The sequence below is a fragment of the Petromyzon marinus genome, chromosome 2, assembly GCF_048934315.1.
Source record: "Petromyzon marinus isolate PM22_M1 ecotype Great Lakes invasive population chromosome 2, UKy_Petmar_22M1.pri1.0, whole genome shotgun sequence".
In the NCBI taxonomy this organism is placed as follows: domain Eukaryota; kingdom Metazoa; phylum Chordata; class Hyperoartia; order Petromyzontiformes; family Petromyzontidae; genus Petromyzon; species Petromyzon marinus.
The window spans coordinates 2,835,960-2,856,960 of NC_133668.1; the positions used below are offsets into that span (position 1 = coordinate 2,835,960).

The window sequence follows — 21,001 nt, forward strand, 5'->3', positions numbered from 1 at the left end:
GCGGCTCCGCTAACTCCACGCTCGGAGCGAGCGAGCGCGCGCGCGCGTGCGTCTCACACACCTTCAACCACCGCCTCCCCCCCTCCTCACTCACTCAAGATGGACTCGCCTCATCACGTGACAACATGGCAGCCAATGAACAATGCCGTTTCGCGACTTGGACACGCCGACGCTCCCCCTCCCCCCCGTTGATGAGAGAGAGAGGGGGGTGCGCGTACTTAGTAGCGTCCAACCACACCCCCCCCCTCCACTCCCCCGTGGGGCGGTGCGGCTCTTCGCTGCCCTGAGGGGGAGCGCGAGGAGGAGTCGCGGCAGCAGCGGCGGCGGCGTGGAGAGACGCCGGCTCCCTCTCATCTCCCTCTCATCTCTCCCAGGGGCTCTTCCCTCTCAGCTCGATCTCTGTCTCCTCGCCCGGCTTCTTCGTCTTCCTCTGCCGAGTCTCTCTCGCGCGCGCTCCTCCCTCGCCGCTCGAACGTGTGTGGTGGTGGCGGAGGTCTCTTTAAGAGTTTTGTTGTTGTTCGTCAGCACTCCACCACCAACAACAACAACCACTAACAACAACCAACGTGTCCTTGGCAGCTGAGTCCGCTCCGCTGCTTTCCAACCCAGGTAAGTTCAGTGGGTGGTGTTGGTGGTGGTGGGCTGTGATTTGTTTTGTGGGGGTGGTGGTGGGTGGTGTTTTGGCGGCTTCCGACTTTTAAATTTTCCGCCAGTTATTTTTTTATATTAGTTACGAGTTGTTGTTGTTGGTGGTGGTGGTGGTCTTGTGAGGAGCCCTCGATCCGTACACGCAGCCGAGTTGTGTGGTGGGCTGCCGTTCGCGTCCCCGTCACAAGCGAGCGACGTTTCGGCTACCCCCCCCTCCCTCAGTGAGTGACTCCCGAGAGCGAGGAGACACGACCCCCCTCGCTGCTCATCCTCCTCCCCCCGCTGTAACAACAACAACCACAGCGCCGCAGTCGTAGTTTGCGAGTAAACTAGACGTCGGTGTTCATGTTGTGTGGATTGCGTTGGTGATGTTGGGACGGGGAGAGGGGGCGCGAAGTGAGAGTCGTAGTAAAAATAAAAATCCATAGAAAACATCGGGGGAACATAGACATTGAGTAGGGAGAGAGGGGGTAGAGAGAGAGAGAGGGAAGGGGTGAGAAGGAGGAGAGCAGAGCGTGAAATCTTTTTGTGAAATATTTCATTTAAAAATGGGGGGGGGGGACATAAAGCAAAGCATTGAAAACAAAAAACCGAAATGATGAACGAAGCAAAGTTCCGACTACACCGAGCATCTTCTTGTTTCCTCTGATCGTAAAAACAAAATAGAGAGGCAGCAGCATCAGAAGCGGGATGATGATGATGAAGAAGGGCATCGCCCCTCGGCAAATCGCGGGATTGGAGGGTGTCGGATGACCAGGAGGAGGAAAACAGGGACTCGGAGAACCGAGGGGAACACGGACGGAAGGGCTATTAGGGGGGGGCAGGGTGAGAAGGGGATACAAGGGAGACCAAGGGGACAGGGAGAGAAGGGGAGAGAGGGAGGGGGTCAGGGAGCGAAGGTGTGGAGCAGATGGAGCAGATGAATGAAAGCGAACCGAGGGTATTTTTTTTATTTACGTAGAAAACAGGGGGAACGTGGAGAGAGAGGGGGTAGAGAGAGCGAGGGGGTAGAGAGAGCGAGGGGGTAGAGAGAGAGAGGGGGTAGAGAGAGAGAGAGGGGGTAGAGAGAGAGAGAGGGGGTAGAGAGAGAGAGAGGGGGTAGAGAGAGAGGGGGTAGAGAGAAGAGGGGGTAGAGAGAGAAGAGGGGGTAGAGAGAGAAGAGGGGGTAGAGAGAGAGAGAGGGAGTAGAGAGAGAGGGGGTAGAGAGAGAGAGGGGGTAGAGAGAGAGGGGGTAGAGAGAGCGCGGGGGTAGAGAGCGAGGGGGTAGAGAGCGAGGGGGTAGAGAGCGAGGGGGTAGAGAGCGAGGGGGTAGAGAGAGCGAGGGGGTAGAGAGAGAGAGGGGGTAGAGAGAGAGAGAGGGGGTAGAGAGAGAGAGGGGGTAGAGAGAGAGAGAGGGGGTAGAGAGAGAGAGAGGGGGTAGAGAGAGAGAGGGGGTAGAGAGAGAGAGGGGGTAGAGAGAGAGAGGGGGTAGAGAGAGAGGGGGTAAAGAGAGAGAGGGGGTAGAGAGAGAGCGAGGGGGTAGAGAGAGAGCGAGGGGGTAGAGAGAGAGCGAGGGGGTAGAGAGAGAGCGAGGGGGTAGAGAGAGAGCGAGGGGGTAGAGAGAGAGCGAGGGGGTAGAGAGAGAGCGAGGGGGTAGAGAGAGAGCGAGGGGGTAGAGAGAGAGCGAGGGGGTAGAGAGAGCGAGGGGGTAGAGAGAGAGAGAGAGAGCGAGGCGGTAGAGAGAGAGAGAGAGCGAGGCGGTAGAGAGAGAGAGCGAGGCGGTAGAGAGAGAGAGAGGTAGAGAGAGAAAGGGGGTAGAGAGAGAGGGAGTAGAGAGAGAGGGAGTAGAGAGAGAGGGGGTAGAGAGAGAGGGGGTAGAGAGAGAGGGGGTAGAGAGAGAGGGGGTAGAGAGAGAGGGGGTAGAGAGAGAGGGGGTAGAGAGAGAGGGGGTAGAGAGAGAGGGGGTAGAGAGAGAGGGGGTAGAGAGAGAGGGGTAGAGAGAGAGGGGGTAGAGAGAGAGGAAAGGGGTAAGGAAGAGGAGCAGAGCATGCTTCTTCGTGTTGATGTTTGTGTCTACGAAGAAAGTAGCACAGATTGATTTTATTTCACAATGGGAAAATTTCATTTAAAAGGGGGGGGGGGGGGAGCACATAAAACAAAGCAATGGAAAAAAAAACCGACATGATGAATGAAGCAAAGTGCTGACTACATCGAGCATCTTCTTGTTTCCTCTGATCGTAAAAAAAGAAAGAGAGATGAGTGCGTGCAAGTAGTGAGAGGTGGAGGAGGGACGAGGGGAAATGGGTGCAGAGGAGGGGAGACGTAAGAGGACACGGGAGGAGGGGGGGTAACTAAAGGTGAATGGTGGACAAAGGGGAATAGGAGGATGATTGGGAGCTCAATGAAGCAGGGGTGACTCGGGGGAGGAGGAGATACATTGGTGGTTCTTCTCTCAAGCGCTTCTCCAGGTGAAACGCGGGCTGCTCTCTAATGTGGTAAAAATACATTAATTTCTCCAGGAAAATCTCTCAATCTTGTTTGGGTTTGTTTGGACCGATCTCTCATTCTATTCGTCTTATGCGCGATGGAGGAAATGTCAGTATCCAGAGAAAATGCCTGGAAAATGAGAGGATGACATCCAACATTTAAAATAGAGGTCAGCAGCCTAATACTTGCTGTAGTGTTTCTCGTAAATGACGGTGCCATTTATTCAGGGTCCATCAATCGCCACTTCCACCTCGCCAGACAGACCTCGCATTGTAAACCTAGCGTCATCCTATGGTCAGCTCTGCTGCTCTAATTCTTGTGAGCCTGGCATTGGCTCCGTTATGATTTACAATGCAGTTTGGGGTGTCCTTAGCGAATTGTGACTGTGGTAAAAAAAAGCCACATTTGACCTTATGTGCAGGGGGGTTTCGGGTGGACTTTTTACCCTCCACAAATTGGCGGCATCACTTATATAGTCGACTTTAATGAAGTGGATTGGGGAAATTGGCCAAGAAAATTCATGCCTGTTAAAGGAAAAAAAACCCCTCCTAGTTATAACTTAACTCCCCACTTTTGACTCAAACTTTGCTTTTAAGTCATTATGGCACTTACCTCCAGCAATGCCCGAGCTATAACCATGAGCATGCGGTTAAAATAAAACTGTATTTTACCAGGTTAAGCCCACTGAGCTATATAGCTGTTTTTCAGAAGCAATTTGGCCACAAATGATAGCTCAATAAAGTCGTTTAATAATTGGAAATTTATAGCAGCCTCTGAAACGCGTGTTTCTAAATGTGGAGGGAAAAATCGGAGGCCAATATCCACAAGACCACGGGGAGGACATGCAAACTCCAAATATACAGGAATCAGGGTCTGAATCGAACCCACGACCTGCATACCAGGCGAGGTAGTTAACATCTCACCACCATTGCTCGGTATTATTGGTTACGAAAATACAAGGTGGAGAATTAATAAATGGCCAGGTGGGTTTGCAAGTAGTCGCTGCTAAATTCCAAGTCAACTAAATCGTGTTAGAATAAGTATTTGCACCCGATAATCCCACCTGAGTCCATGGTGAGAAGTCAACAGTGGTTGTTTATGGACAGACAATTATTTCCATAGAGCAATGCCCCATACTGGCTTGATTTGGGAGACACCGACTTTTATTGACCAAAGAAATGTGTAGATCATACGATTTTTGAAACTAATAAAGATGCCTTTATCGCGAGCAGTAGTATAAAATTGGAGACTATATTGGCGAGTTGTGTATAAAATAAGTAGTCTCAGTTTATTCTGTGAATTTTGCAAATAAAAAAGTTACATTTCCTCCCATGAAAATGTCAGGCATGCAGCAGACGCAGCCATACTGTTGCCTACATCTGTTTATGAGAACACTGTCACTAGTGATAGAATTGTAAAACTGGTTGTATGCTTGACGTTTTTCTTGGCAGCACTTTCCAAACGGGAGGCGGGAGTGCTTTTACCGTTGACTTGTGACATTTTCGTGATGTAATATTTTTTCAGCTCTAAATTAGCACCGCATGCTCAGAACCCAGAGGCAATGGGAAGTCTGACTAACGAGTTGCGAAACAAATTATGGTCTATACAAAACACCCAGGGGAATAAGAACACTGTATACATGTACCGTGGAATACATGATATACTACAGTAATATATTTTTGTCTGTCATAGAATGCATTGTTGTGTTCACACTGCCTAGCTTGTTCAACGTTTCTTATATGGAAGTGTGATATGAATAACTTGTGAAAAATACATAAATACCAACACCAACTTTCAGCTGTCACTTTTTAATTCCATGCTGTTTATATTAAGTTGGGTAAAAAAATGTTAATTCAATTTCTCAATTCAAATACAAAGGATCTTTACAACTTTTGTAAGAGGTGCACAATTACACTTGAATGCCTTTGTTTCTTCACATCTATAAACGTTCATGTAAAACCTTGAGCGTTCACAAATTTTGGCTCGGCGATAACGCAGTGTCAATATAATCAACTGGGCAGCTGTAAAATGGAATTGACAACAAAAATAGCACGTGTTTGTTAATGGGCACTGCAATCACGTATAACGTTTCATTTTTGTGAAAAGCCTGATTTTAATTATTAGGCTTCAAAGCATATTTTAAATTGTAAAAAAAATAATTTTCACTCTGAGGCATTTATCATCATATGTTTGTTCAGAATAACGGATTTATTTCAGATTTGGTTTAATATTCAGTTTATATTTTACATTTTAAATGAGTATACAACATGTAATTTTAAATGTTGACCAAGGTCCCCTTGTTTAATGGTAATTATTCCATTTACCAAAATAATGATGTCAGGATCTTATTATTGTTGGACATTAGCTGTATTTTTATTATCATCTTTATTCCTTCGTGTGACACCTTACCCAAGTCCTGCATAATGTTACAAGCACCCCCTCTGGCAACGCAGAAATCATGTGAAATGGTGGTGCCCATTGAAATACTATTTTTTTTGTGCAGAAAGTGACTATGCAGCATTTATTATTTACATTTTGATGCATTTCTTCTAAAAAATATATTGTCAAAGAAACTATTTACTTTAAACCATTCACGATACTGCAAGGCGTGCCATGCATACGGCGCGCTCTATGTTGATTATCGTTGACGTGGCAGGTTATGGTAAATTGACCTCGTGCAATATATGTACTTTTCTTCTTTCGTTTTCTTCTAGGTCTAAGAAATAATACCAGCTTCGTCCGTGCCTCCCGAGTTGAAAATGTGGATGGCACGTAATGCAATGTTATGACGCGATCTATAACCAGACTATGACCTTGGCGCCCGTTGCCTTCAATTCCTAATGATATGAAGTCATTTTGTGGGTCTCCACCACACACTGCAGTTTTGTTCCGCAAAAACAGGAGGGATTGAACGGAGCGGGGCGGTCTGGCCTTCTGCATTGCCATGTTGGTTGCACGTGGAGGTCATAATATTTGGCATTAAAATAAATGCACCAAGAGCAACGCCACGAAGCCATTTAACAATAACCAGCGGCAAGACATTTTTAGAATCGCAAATTTGTAATCTTTGGTGTGGGCGCAGTTACAACGAGCGTGAATCTCCGCTTTCGCCTCTTGCCTGGGGTGGGGTGGGCGTAGTGGGGAGGTGTGGGACGTGGGGGGGCTGCACCTGCGGTGGGGAGCTACCCAGACGCCGCCGCTGTGGCGGTGTTGCGGTGCACCATGCGACGCGTCGCCTACTGCAAAGTGGTGCTCGCCACGTCGCTCGTGTGGGTGCTGCTCGACGGATTTCTACTGCTCTACTTCAGCGAGTGCAACAAGTGCGAAGACAAGAAGCCCCGGGGTCTTCTTCCCGTTCTTAACGGTGGGTGCCCTGGCCTGGCTCCGCGATCCCATCCGCTCTATTGTCGGCACTTTGCATTTATATTCCACTCTTCTGCGGTTATGCGCCGAGCACTTTGAATGCGCAACGTAAAGTATGCCCTCATTGCCGTGTAAAGGGTATCGCTCGGATTGTCCCATTCGTTTTGAAGGAAAAAGATCTGCTTGAGGAATACTCTCCTGTAAATTTAAAAAAAAAACACTGACATGGAATTAATGATGTTGACATGCATTTGTCATAGAATTTGACACCGCCGCCGTTCCTGCCTTCACGCAAGAGCTTGGGTTTTATGTAAATGCGCCTTGAAGGGTCTAATTAAACTAAATGGCTGATACAGTACAATGAAATATGTGTTGTGCTGGATTGCTTGCAGGTGTTTTTGAGCATTCGGTAAAGCTCATAATAACAACTTATGTGGGTAACGAGCATTGCCTGCCATCATCAGGCATGTTCACATAAACACCCGGCATATAAGCATACGTTCCATTCACGATGCGTGTACAGGTGTTCTTTTTCAACAATGGGACGGTGGCAGGGCTTCACGATTTGCATTGCCCGAAGGTGTTTTTACAACAGTGAAACCCATCATAGCTGGCATCCACTTTTCTCTCTGCCATACACCCTGAGCTACTCTTCTTGATTTTTATCATTTGCAATTTAATTGCACTGATTTGAAGCAATGTTTCCAGTCACTCAGAGCTCATCACGCTTATAATCTGCATGAAGATAAAGACCCCCGTACAGCCTTAACAGACTGTTGGGGCAAGTGCTGTAAGCTAGCACCTATGAAGGCTTAGATGGCACACAAGAGGGGGGGTGGCCAGTAGCCCGCCCGGTCGCCTTTGCTTCTCCAGCGGCAATGTTTACATGCCGCACCAGGTACTCATTTGAGGCTGAGTCGACCTAGGGGAGGCCCAGGACTGGTTTGAATATTCGCCACTGTTATTGGTCGTTAGCGGAAATCGAACTCGGGTCGCTGGGTTCTTCACGCAGCACGCTTTGTATTTATGTTGAACTTCTTTTACACAACCGCTCCCTCCATGATATGCACGCAGACATGAACAAGGGTGTGTTATCTACATACACTACACTCATGCATTTCTTACATTATGCTCAGTGCATCAGTGGTGCAGTGGTTGGCTCACTTTCCAGCCATGGCTAACGTCAGTGGCGAGTGATAGTTTAAAACCGGTCCTGGATGGGATCCCCTTCACAAATCTGCACTGATCAGTGTGGGGAAGTATGGTCAAACAAAATCCACAACTGCCACGAAGTGTGGAGGCTCTCACCAGCAGTTGTTGATGAACGGTTGGGATTTACTCCATTGATTTCACATGCAGAAATAAGGACGTTACTTTGAAGATTCTGTATAATACTGAACAATGCGAAATCCTTTACAGAACAATAGTGTGTTGCTTTCATGTCCGTACATTTGTTATTAGTGATGGTGTGTGATAAATCCGAGGGTGCAAGAAGAAGTACCTTTGTATTTATGACTTTATGCAGCGACTAAATTGTCAGTATAAATCAAAGCCTGTCCCAGACTTATCCTGCCCCAGAATATTTGTGACTGAGCATTTTCCATGTCACCAATAAATGTTATTTCTCAGAATGGCTGTCCATAAAAATATACAATAACTCACTGTGACTACCAGAGGTGGAACAACTCACCCATTCGCCGATTTGATGATTTGTCACAATTCATGGTTGCAGTAAAAATCTATAATTTCTCTATATGTCGATGAATGTTAACCACCATGAGTGGCTGCAGGTGCGACATGAATCAATTTCGTATAAGCCATATTCATTGAAAGCATCGATTCTTACACATGCGTATTCGATGTATGTATCGTGAGCTTCAAGAGTTAATACGAATCAATCGATGCACCATTTCCACCCTTAGTGACTACCGGAGAGTCTCATTGGATTGCACTTTGTAGCTTTTTCAGTAACAATGCAGCCCGGCACTCTATGATATCTCTTTTAATTAAGAAATATAGACATTTTGTTAACAATGCAGAGATACATGAGACGTTTTATTTGTTGGTCGATAATTGAATAGTTATTTGGAGAGAGTGTAGTGATTGCAGAAACGAGATCAGAAGGAACATTCTGCCTTCAGGATATTCTGTTCAGGGGAGCTTGAAAGCTTTTTTTTTTAACCTCTATAATCTTTGCCATCTAGAATTCAATTTGACCACTATTCCTTAGGATCAGTCCAAGGCTGACTAGCCACGAACATTAACAACGAAGAAGAGAGCGAAATTGCTTTCCATGTCTCATTCTTTATTGCAGCATCTAAAAATGTCATCTTTGCATTCCCTTCGGCTGGGCCACAGGTGTGACATTTCAGCCTTGACATTGGCATATGTCGACATTAACATACCCTTTTACATTTCTCTTTGCATGGCCATCGGTACGCCGTCCGTTGCGCCGCGTAGGTCACCTGTCTTTTCACAGTTTCATCCGTTAATGTACATTACCGCTGAAGCGATGTGTTAGGTCGCGTGAGATAACGCAGGCTGAAATGGAGAACTCTTTTTTTTTTGGCAGGTCCTGCCACAGCTGTTAGGGTCTGGCTCTGATGGGGGTCCAATTTACTGCTAAGCCTGCCGTAGCTTGAAACAGTCTTTCACCACATGTAACCTTGTAGAAAATAAAAACTAAGTCTTACAGTGCCTCTGACGGAGCCTGTCTCTGCCCGTTAGTCTACTTGATGAAATTGCATTATGTCAAAAATATAACAAACAAATACCAGATTACATGTAATCACGTGTGCATATATTAGCGCATGTAATAAAAATGTCACAATCACAATTCTTGTCCTTATTTGAAGCTCTGCTCGGTATACAAATTACATGACATACCACACCGTGATCATTTTATTGAAAATAAAATTACAAAATTAGCGTGAATCTGCTTATCGCCAACATTGCATTGCTAAAGTCTACTGATCACTTCTCGTATGTACATATTCGTGTGCACGGACGATGTTTAATCTTACCAAAGCTTGCAAGAAAGCATGAGTATTTTAAATTATACGGACGGTGTGGAGAAATATGAAATAAACGTTACACTCCGACTCGCACCACACATCAATCCTTTTTGTTGATATCACAAGTTGAATTGGACCACAATCCTGCGTTTAATTGCGTTTTGCTATTTATTTTTCGGGAGCCTACAATTGTGAGCGGCAACTCGTTTAACGCGTTTCTGCCAGCGGGTTTCCCTTGCAATGCTTATGCAAATGCCCGCCAGACCATTCAGTGGCAGGCAGCCCTGTCGATGTTTCAAAGGGTTGGGACAAACAGCTTGTGCAAGGTATCTCCAATTTTCAACAGTCTGTCACCAAAGGCTGCACAGTGTGCACCGCTGAATGTTTAAAACATTTTCTCAAAACAAGACTTGTGGTCCGGGCTTCTTTTCTGCCTCTGCATTCACATTATTATTATTTTTTTTACCCTCGCTTTGTAGTCTTGTTTATATATAAAAAAAAGAGAACACATTTTGAAAGTTTCACCTAAGTCGTAGGAATACTTCTAAAAATGTAACAGATTTTGTTGATTGGTAATTTGTAGTTTTCAAAAGTTGCGAGCTTGAAAAAAACTTGCGAGAGGGATTGGTAAGATGAACTCTGGGCAGTGCCGAAGGGTTCGAGCGAAGCCGCGATGTGTGTCACGTGCTCCGAGGATTGCTTCACCGGTAATGCTTAATGGAATGTAGTGATGATGTTAATGGCTGTAGTATCTATCAGGGAGATAGCAGCACTTATCTCTTTTTTATGATCACGGCTTGCCTTAGTAGGTAATGATCACATGATTTATATAAAGCAGGTCTACGCGGGCCAGTCCAAAGGGTTTGAAAATTGGATATTGGATGTAGTGCGCCAACTCTTAACTTCCTTGTCTATACTTTGGCATGATTCTTCCATGATGTGACGGGTCTTTAAAGTAAAAAAAAGCATAACCTGAGTGTTACGATACTTCAATGGGCTGGTGTTGAAACATTTTGACTGCGCTCTATGTGGATGGCATTTCTGAGGCTGATGAAAGTATACAGTGCCCTAGCGTGTCTCCGTTTTAAGGTCACGACTCCTCATCATCATCCGGCAAATGCAACGTGAAGAAAATACCGTCATACTTTACGTACGTGTGCACAACAAAGTTGACTTGCAATTCTATAATGAAACAGGGGTGTTTTAGGAACTTGTATAAAATAGCGCAACGCCTTATGTCTACATGCACAGCAGTGCATTCAATTATCATGCGATTCTTGCACCTTTTATGTCCTAATATAGTACAACCATGAGTGGATTTTGGTGTAAACGTCATGGTGTGTCTGGTGAAAGTGTGCTTGCGTGTATTATGCATGTGGCACATTAACAGCGATTTTTTTTTACTTAACTTTAGCGTTCATATGCTGAAAGGTCATATTCGACACGGAGGAGAAACGTTAGCTCACTTGCAGTTTGTACGAATTTCTCAAACCATCATTGTCAAACGGGCAAAAACAATACAAGTCACAGCAGGGATTTGAAGTTCATTAGTTTGATGCCCATCTCAGCTCCACACGGGGAGGTTTGGCAAATTGAGTAACGCTTTCGAAATTGCTGCTGATTTCGCAAATTTCACGCATTGTGTTTTAATGTATGTTGAAAAAACAATTTAACGATTTCTAATCTCCGCGGAGGTTGAATTAGTGAAGTATAATCAGAAGAGGTTGGAATGTAAGCGCAAGTAGCACGTACAGAGTCGGCGGAGCGGCGGCGCGGTGGTTAGCACGACGAACCCCGACCACCGCATTTCGATTCCTGTGCCACGGCTAACGTCAGTGACGAGTGATACCTCAATCGGACCTGCCCCCCCCCCCTCTCCGTCTTTCACCAACCTGCATTGACCAGCAAGGTGAAGTATGGCTAATCAACTTGAAGTGGCTGACATGGCATGGGTAACCCCCTCAACCAACAGTGGATAGGCAAACGGGATGTACATTTAGAATGTATAAAATTAATGTACCGCATACTTATGAACACGCGTGTTTTATCTTGTGCAATTGTTTTTTTTTCTTGTGAGTCACTGTGTGCATTTTTTCAAATATATACTTTTTTATCGTCATAAAAAAAACCCTCAGAGTACAAAGTAGATTTATAACAAAAAATAAACAGGATCAAAACAACAGATAACGTGCAACGATCTCAGGCACAATACACCGTCGACATTTAGGGAGCCTTTGGGGATCGTGCTATTGTTTGTATAGGCTGGCATTGGCACGACAAGCTGAGGACGGGAAGTTTTGGAAGTCTCTTTTTTTTCCTGAAGTTGTCCATTCACGCTCACTCTTTTTATTTTCTCTCACAGAATGAGCTGTCTCGTGAAAGAGTGGTGGGGGGGGAGGGGGTGGAATGAGTAAAGTGCTTGTAAAGCTTAACCTATGAATTTTATCTTTGCCATTGCATATGCATACACCGTGATAAAGCTTGAAACATTTTTCTTTATAGCCAAGGATGCGGTATCAATCACATTTTTACCACTACTCGGGAGGTAGCACCATCTGTCTGCATGTCAGGGATTTGCATTGTAATATTGGCAATGTTGATCCAGATGTTTGTTTCCGAATTTTAAATTAAACACGTTGTTCCGTACATTCGTAGTCGATCGTGGCTCGATGTGCATGCAGATAATGCGTGCTGTGCCTGGGATGAGCTTCCTGTGAGGTCATATATTTCATGCAGCCTTGTAGCCGACGAAACTACAAATGATTCCCCTCGCCTATGTGCCATTGGCTGTTAGCCTCGATGGCTAATTTGCAAACTGTGTGAATAGTTTAAATAGTTTGTTGCTTTCTCCAACTAATTTTTCCTTGTCGCAATGTCTCTCCTTGAATAATATATATCACGAATAATATGACATTTGGGCAACATACACATCAAGTATTTGTGATTTTTTTCCCCTCCTACGTGTAATATCACGACACAAAGAGTGCAAATTTTCTATGAAAGCGTGCGACTATTTTTCGAACTATTACCCACAATTTTCCATCGTCATTGTGCCGTAATTCTTGCAATTTCCCGATTCCAATTTTCGTCCGCTCGTCGAGTTTGATGCTGCGAGAACCTTTCCACTATTTGAACGTGCAGCTGGGCTGTAGGGAATCGTGCATGATGTGTGGTTTAGTGAGCGTGTCCAACCGGGCCCGATAGTTGGGGAGAGGGCTCCGTGCTACATGACGTGTTAAAGCCATCTGGAGCTGTGTGGGAAAATGTATTAAGGAAGCTCTGATTCATAGCAGCTCCAGTTTCACGTGCCGCTGTAGCTCTCGGCTGCATATGGCCTTCATGTGTCAGATAGATCCCCTTTTACCGTGGGGTGGGGATGAGGGTGTCTGTCACAGGAAAGCAGGAGCTTGTGTGTGTGTGCTTGTGTGTGGCTGCTCGGATGGTTTTCACTTAAATCTGCTACACATCACTTGCTGTGTTTATTGAATCATGCGCACCTGTGTGTGTAATGCGGCTCTTTAGAGCTTGTAATCGAGAAAGCATTTTGAGCCCTGTGATAAAATATTATGTTAACAGCTTTCGTACCAGAACAGTGACTGCCAACAATGGGTTATTGTTACATTATTTCGTACGTGGGGGTCACATCATGATGTAATATAAATTAAAATATGGATCGCTGACCTCCGGCCTATTTCACTTTTTTCAGCTTGTCAACCATTTATCTGTGTTCGGCCCCAATTCGAAACTTTTAAGATCATATTTAATAATAAAAAATGAGACGACAATGCAGGATGTGTGACGTAAATGTCTGTTCATTAATTATTCAGCGTTGCTTCGTTAATGTGATGCTTTGCTGTACGTGAATGAGGAAAACATTCATAATTATTCAACAGATTTTCCCAAGTCCATACTGTTAGCGTGTGGAGGATATGACAACAATAAAGTAAGAAAAACACGAAGTTTACTTCACGTATTAAACTTTACGTATCTGTTTACATTCCTGTCATGGTTTACCAAATACCCAAATTCAATGCTAAATATTGGATGGCTCGCTGCTAAATTGTCTTATTATGTTTTGTCGATTAATCTGCCTGTGGCAGCGTGGGGTTTTACAGATGGTGTCCCTCCTGCATTGGCCATGCTGAAGATTATATGCCTATCATGTAGCATTTGGTGTGATTATACTGCTAAGAAGAAGGGTACCTTGAAGCCCATTTAAAATCAAATGCAAATGGATTGTGTGGGCTGCATACGTTCATCAAAATATTATCAGTCGTCGCTGAAAAGTACAAACGTAATAAAAAAACACAATTATAGTGTGTGTCTTTATAATGATACACTGGACATAATTCCCTCAATGCTTGAAATGTGCCCAATTAGCTTTATAATGTCAATTTTTCACAGAAACGCAGTTGGCTTGTGGGGATTGCGGCTAAATGTTTCCATGGCAGAGACTAACTGAATGGCGCCACGTTGCGTTGTGTTGTGCCAGATGGTGGCCGGTGGCTTGGCTTTATACCCGCATGCTTCTTTATTGCATTTTTCACAGCCAAGGGGACCTTAGGAACAGATCTGTTTAAGTATATGTTTACATGTGTAAATATTGGAGGTTTTCAGTGTTCGTGCCAAAATAAATATATTTTTAAAAAATCTGTTCATCGTTGCCAGTTTATTACGAGTGATTGGTGCCGCTCCTTATGCCGTGGGTTTAAGAGTTAGTGTTGAATAATTTGCATCGCAGGATAACGAAAAATGGCACCAGCTTTGGGAGGCCTTCATCCAGCGTTTGATTGACCGTGGCTGATGGGGATGATGGTGGTTAATTATCCACTGATGTTTTCTAGTCCTTAATCATATTCCACCTTGGTCTATGCTTTCACTAATACAGTAGACGTACTGCCTTCGGCTATGACTGTCCCAGTCAGCTGTTAAATACAGTGAGCTTGTGCTAGGTCATCAACAATATCATCATTATCTTTGTCGTCATCATCTCGTTGAGCAGAATATTTAACGACTGGTCCAACATGTTTTAATTAGTCCTCCATGGAGTGTCAAGAATGCATAATTACAATATTCTATTTCGATTTAAAGCTTTCGTGACTGCAAAGATTCATCTTCTTTGTTTTTTTCGGTAAAGTCACGTAGAATGAGAATAAAATAATAAAATAAAACAATAAAATTCTCACGACGTTTCGGCCACAGCACAAGTACCCTTCTTCAGTTTTGTTGAGGGAACAAAACTGTCGGGACGTCAGAGCTTTGTGACTTTACCGAAAGAACTAAAGAAGATACAATATTCTACTCAAGGAAAGTATAAACGCATGCTTTGTTTTACCGCCCAGAACACAACAATGTAAGTATTTATCAAGTAATTGCAATGCATTTGAATTGTGTTTCATCATGCATTCCAAACATGTCAGATGTTATTTTTGTACAGATTTGGGAAATGTGTTTTGTGTACGAATACTAAACTTTAGACTGCTAAACTTGAACCCTATCCGTAGATAATAAGAGATATAAACATGATATAGTCCATACTATATGGGAATAAGTCGTTCTTGGGACCTATAGCACTTCACAAATGAAATATTGAGTCATTCACAATACTAGTGTAGTGACATAGAATCGGTCACTTAGCGGCATAGCGCTGGCTGCTGGCAGGGAAGGGGATCTTAGTTTACAGCAGCCCTGACTGACAGCAGGCCACGTGATAGACCGGAGATTGATCAAGGGGAAAGGTTATGGAAGGGGCACATCGAGAACCTGCTGGAAGGTTCCAGAAGGGGCCGTGGCCGGGGGTGGAGCCAGGCCACGCTGACGGTATAAGAGGGGCCCCGGAAGGGGACCTCGGGACTGTCATATGGAGTGGGATCCCCGTCGTGCTGCTGCTGGAGTCTTCGTCGCCGCCACCGTCTTCACCATCTCGGCGTCGCCAGTACAGCAGTCTACCAGCTCTCCTGACCTGGGAACCGTGTTACTAAGTGTTACTGTCAGGCCGTGTTAATAAACAAGAGTGCCTCCTACTCTTAGTGTCTCTGAGTCGGTCACTACACTTGTAGAGTGTCAGAGTTGGGTAACATACATTTCCATGGGTGCAAATTAAATACCTTTCAGTATTTTTGCAATGTTGCCACATATCATTAGATAAAAGCTTTTAAAGCTTGCGTGCTTTAACCTCACTATCAGCATCATTAGCATCATCATCTTCGGCATCAGCTTGACTGTACTTCCAGGAAGTCTACCAAATTAATTATATCTGTGACTGCCTGCTGAATTAAGGCCAAGATCAAGTGCAACTCTGCATCGGTGGGGTTTTCCTTGCCACTTAAGTTATGTTCGTGTAGAGCAGGAGGGTTCCTCATCATGAGAACATAAGTTCAAATCCCAGCTAAGGTCAGTATGTATAGGAAGCCACTGGAGCTATGCAATTTTAACGCTAGATTGAAAACTAATTTCTTTAGAACTACTTTTGGTGTTTAGTTTGTTGTCCTTCCCCCCACATTTTCAATGAGCACGGTTGTACGTATGTAGAACTTATATTACAGCGTACGTATGCTTCGTACAGTGCGAAATAAGTTCACAATGTATACGTACACGCTCATCTGAATACTTCACAGAGTTCGGTTAAAATGAGCATCATCACCAGGTGAGCAAAATCTGCTGTGAATTTAACAATGATTGTCCTATGGGAGCGACCAATCCCCATCACAGCAGCAGCATGGAATTTTCTAGTTCGGGGCCACCAGAAAACAGAATTGGGACACTGATGGATACAGAACGTACGTAGCTCAGCCAGCGGAGCAGCACATATTAATTTTAATCCTGCTCTGACGGATTGGTATTGGGTCCAATCTGCTAAATTGTTTAAATTTCATGAATGCATTACCCCAGCCGTCTCAATTGTGGACATGCTCCGAAAGGGTGCAGTCCTGTAAAGATGTATCATTTCGATGAAAAATAATATATACACACCAATGTTTATGATACATGCCTCGAATTGTGCTGTGTGACACTCGGTTATTTTCAATTGATGCAAATGATATGCTGATGTTAGATTCGGGCTAACTGTGATAAACAAAACCTGTACAAATGAAATGGGACAACCAGCCGTGAAACTGTGACCCTGAATCACGTCAAATTCATCGAGTCATCCTGGTAGTGGCGGTCGTAATGCACAACATGCTGTCTTCATTGCTATGTTGCACGTGTGTTGGTTGCGAGGCGCTTTCTTGAATCATCCTTGGTGCATAACTTAGCTCCTACATTTTTTTTATTTTAACAAAGCTCCGACGGAATCTATATGTAGCAGTGGTTCAATTATAGATTAATAAACACGGTAGCTTACGATGAGGATGGGGGGGGTTGCACGGTCATATATTCATAACCGGCTTATACTACATTGAAATTGACTTTTCTTACTTTTAATCACCTGAAAATTGAAAGGGATTATGGGAACATTTTTATCCGACATTGGTCAAGGAGCGTCTATTCCTATACGTGCTGTCATAGTAATTTAAAACTCCTCTCTCAATCCACTGTAGAGTGAAGGCCTCCCCCACACTGCATCAGGCGTAGGCGTTGTTTGGGCCATACTTCACCATGCTGGTCATGGCGGATTGGTGAAAAGGGAGTGGCGGAGGCAAGGACTGATTCAAATATCACTCCCCACTGATATATTCTTCCGAACTCAGAGGGCAGTGCCCTAACCACCGCACCACCACTCCACCTGGTTATGTACCGTATTTTATTTTTTATTAGTATTAATGTCAGTGGTATCTGGACCAGTCACCCCCCCCCCCCCCTTCCCTCGTTCACTAACTGGCACTGACCAACGTCCTGAAATATGGTCAAATAACCTCCTTGACTGACACAGCATGAGGATGTTTGACAAAAGGCTGTATAATTATGATTTCCCAATATAAATATATTCAGGGCTTGCATTGCCATTGTGTATGATCACAATTAAACAGAACACAGGTCAGATATTTGATGTGCAGTAAAAGGGGACATTTGTGTCGCATAGTAAAGTTGAATTCAATCACCGGCCTTTTTAGTGCAGTGTTGAAGGCAGGCCACTTCCCAAGTTTCCCTTTTGATGTCAACTAATTTAAAGAGAATAACGAAATCAAACAAATAATGCCCTGAAACATTCTTCCTTTGGTTTGTGAGCCTTTACAGTGTATATGTTTGTGTGTGTACGCGCGCGAGAATGTTGGAGTTGTGTGCGTGCGCATGTAATATAGGTCTTGGTTCTATTTCACGGTCATAACCAGGGTTGCTGATAGCACACACCATTTATGCTCATAATGCGTGCAACCTGTGCAAGCCCTCTGCACTACACTTTGCTGGTACCGGTTTCTGTGATCGATTTTTAACAGCCAAATTTGGTGGCGGTCACCGGTAAGCTGGGCACCACAGTAGCGATAAACAGTGGCAGGATGGAAAAGAAATTGGACAGCTTATTGTGAAAGTACAGGGTTGCTATACCAAAAAAAAACTGCTTTCACCTCTTATGCATTTAATGTCCTCGAGAATATGCGTAGGTGTTTGAAACAAGTGTAGATGATCGCAACGTTAATACAAAATAATATATGATGAAACCCTTTCATAAAATTTAGGTTGGCCTGGAATTACCCTTTTATGAATATTTCAAAAGAGCTTACATTTTTGTTATGCTCTAAATACAAATTTTGAACGGGAAGTTCGTTTGCACGGGCTTTCGGCATCCTGTGCCCAACATTAAATTAACCTACGTGCGAGTTTATTTGTATACTTGTACATTATTATTGTCTAGTGTTTTTGTTCTGGCGAACATTGCACATGTTTAATATCTCCAGGCACATTGCTGTGATGTGTTCACGTCTCTTTTTGATTGTGACCAATGCTTTTTGATGCTTTGCTTGATGTACAGTGAGGGAAAAAAGTATTTAATCCCCAGCTGATTTTATACGTTTGCCCACTGACAAAGAAATGATCAGTCTATAATTTTTAATGGTAGGTTTATTTGAACAGTGCGAGACAGAATAACAACAAAAAAATCCAGAAAAACGCATGTCAAAAATGTTATAAATTGATTTGCATTTTAATGAGGGAAATAAGTATTTGACCCCCTTTCAATCAGAAATATTTCTGGCTCCCAGGTGTCTTTTATACAGGTAACAAACTGAGATTAGGAGCACACTCTTAAAGGGAGTGCTCCTAATCTCAGCTTGTTACCTGTATAAAAGAAACCTATCCACAGAAGCAATCAATCAATCACATGCCAAACTCTCCACCATGGCCAAGACCAAAGAGCTCTCCAAGGATGTCAGGGACAAGATTGTAGACCTACACAAGGCTGGAATGGGCTACAAGACCATTGCCAAGCAGCTTGGTGAGAAGGTGACAACAGTTGGTGCGATTATTCGCAAATGGAAGAAACACAAAAAAACTGTCATCTCCCTCGGCCTGTGGCTCCATGCAAGATCTCACTTCGTGGAGTTGCAATGATCATGAGAACGGTGAGGAATCAGCCCAGAACTACACGGGAGGATCTTGTCAATGATCTCAAGACAGCTGGGACCATAGTCACCAAGAAAACAATTGGTAACACACTACGCCGTGAAGGACTGAAATCCTGCAGCGCCCGCAAGGTCCCCCTGCTCAAGAAAGCACATATACATGCCCGTCTGAAGTTTGCCAATGAACATCTGAATGATTCAGAGGACAACTGGGTGCAAGTGTTGTGGTCAGATGAGACCAAAATGGAGCTCTTTGGCATCAACTCAATTCGCCGTGTTTGGAGGAGGAGGAGGAATGCTGCCTATGACCCCACGAACACCATCCCCACCATCAAACATGGAGGTGGAAACATTATGCTTTGGGGGTGTTTTTCTGCTAAGGGGACAGGACAACTTCACCGCATCAAAACGGACGATGGACGGGGCCATGTACCGTCAAATCTTGGGTGAGAACCTCCTTCCCTCAGCCAGGGCATTGAAAATGAGTCGTGGATGGGTATTCCAGCATGACAATGACCCAAAACACACGGCCAAGGCAACAAAGGAGTGGCTCAAGAAGAAGCACATTAAGGTTCTGGAGGGGCCTAGCCAGTCTCCAGACCTTAATCCCATAGAAAAATCTGTGGAGGGAGCTGAAGATTCGAGTTGCCAAACGTCAGCCTCGAAACCTTAATGACTTGGAGAAGATCTGCAAAGAGGAGATGTGTGCAAACCTTGTGGCCAACTACAAGAAACGTCTGACCTCTGTGATTTGCCAACAAGGGTTTTGCCACCAAGTACTAAGTCATGTTTTGCAGAGGGGTCAAATACTTATTTCCCTCATTAAAATGCAAATCAATTTATAACATTTTTGACATGCGCATTTCTGGATTTTGTTGTTGTTATTCTGTCTCTCACTGTTCAAATAAACCTACCATTAAAATGATAGACTGATCATTTATTTGTCAGTGGGCAAACGTACAAACTCAGCAGGGGATCAAATACTTTTTTCCATCACTGTACAGCTCCGTGCTTAAAGTGAAAATTGGTGACTCCCTGCTCTGAGTGAGCACAGATCCCCCTTCGGCTACGTTGTAGTGGCTGCAAAATTGATGTTGTGTATTTCATTATCACAGAGAAAGAAAAAAATGTAGCGTGTACCTATTGAAAATGTGTAATATTATGCTCAATACATCAAGTGACATGTAATTTGAATTACTCTAGCTTGAAATATAACGTTTCTCATTAAATAGCAGGGAACTGCTATTCCCCTACATGGGAACATTCCTTGTGCCCATTCCTTTCACATTGTTCTTCTCTCACACATGTTGCCCTCTGACGTGTGCTACCTTAATGGTCCTGCTTTATTTGCAATTCGAGTGTATAAAGAAGCCGCTGCTTTGGTGCCAAATATAGTGTTTTTTTTAAATAAAAAGGAAAGTTTATTGTAAAATGTATGTGCTGTGTGCGTTGGGTGTTCTAAAGAATATGATTAGCACTTGAATAGACAGTTTTATTATGCATGAGGGAGACATTTTTTTTTAGGTTGGCTTGCCATTACCATTTTATTAATATTTTAAAAGAGCTTACGGAATATCCTTGATTCTCTTAAATAATTTTAAACGGGAACGTGGGAAGCTCCTTTCCGCACGCCGGCTTCAGAGACTCTCCACGTACATTGCAAACCTCTTGCCGCCGAGTCTTTAACAAAGACAAACAAGACAACGAGTCCCCGTAGAGCCTTAACGCACCGTTGGGGCAAGTGCTGTTAGCGAGTAACACCGATGAAGGCCGACACAGCACACGAGGGGGTAGGTGGCTAGCACCACGCCCGACCGCCTTTGTCTTCCCAGTGGCGATGTTTTTACACTGCCGTCGGGGACTCATATGAGGCTGAGTCGACCTAGGGGAAGCCCAGGATCGGTTCAGATAATTGTCGCTGGTGTTGGCCGTGAGCAGGGATCGAACTTGGGTCACCAGGTTCGTAGCGCAGCGCACTAACCGCTACACTACCGCTCCACACACACACAC

The 21,001-nt window shown here is 44.2% G+C and overlaps 1 protein-coding gene across 2 annotated transcripts in view; it reads left to right on the forward strand.

Moving 5' to 3' along the window:
* The first annotated feature begins 246 nt into the window (after positions 1–246).
* LOC116949498 (polypeptide N-acetylgalactosaminyltransferase 13) overlaps positions 247–21,001 on the forward strand; it is an 85,745-nt gene continuing 64,990 nt past the window's right edge. Inside the window, exons 1-2 of one of the 2 annotated variants that reach the window (XM_032966881.2) lie at positions 247–609; positions 5,829–6,478. In XM_032966881.2, the coding sequence (XP_032822772.1) occupies positions 6,337–6,478 (142 nt within the window). In that variant the 5' untranslated portion in view covers positions 247–609; positions 5,829–6,336. The remainder of the gene's footprint in view (positions 610–5,828; positions 6,479–21,001) is intronic. The other variant, XM_032966888.2, reaches the window with a different exon arrangement.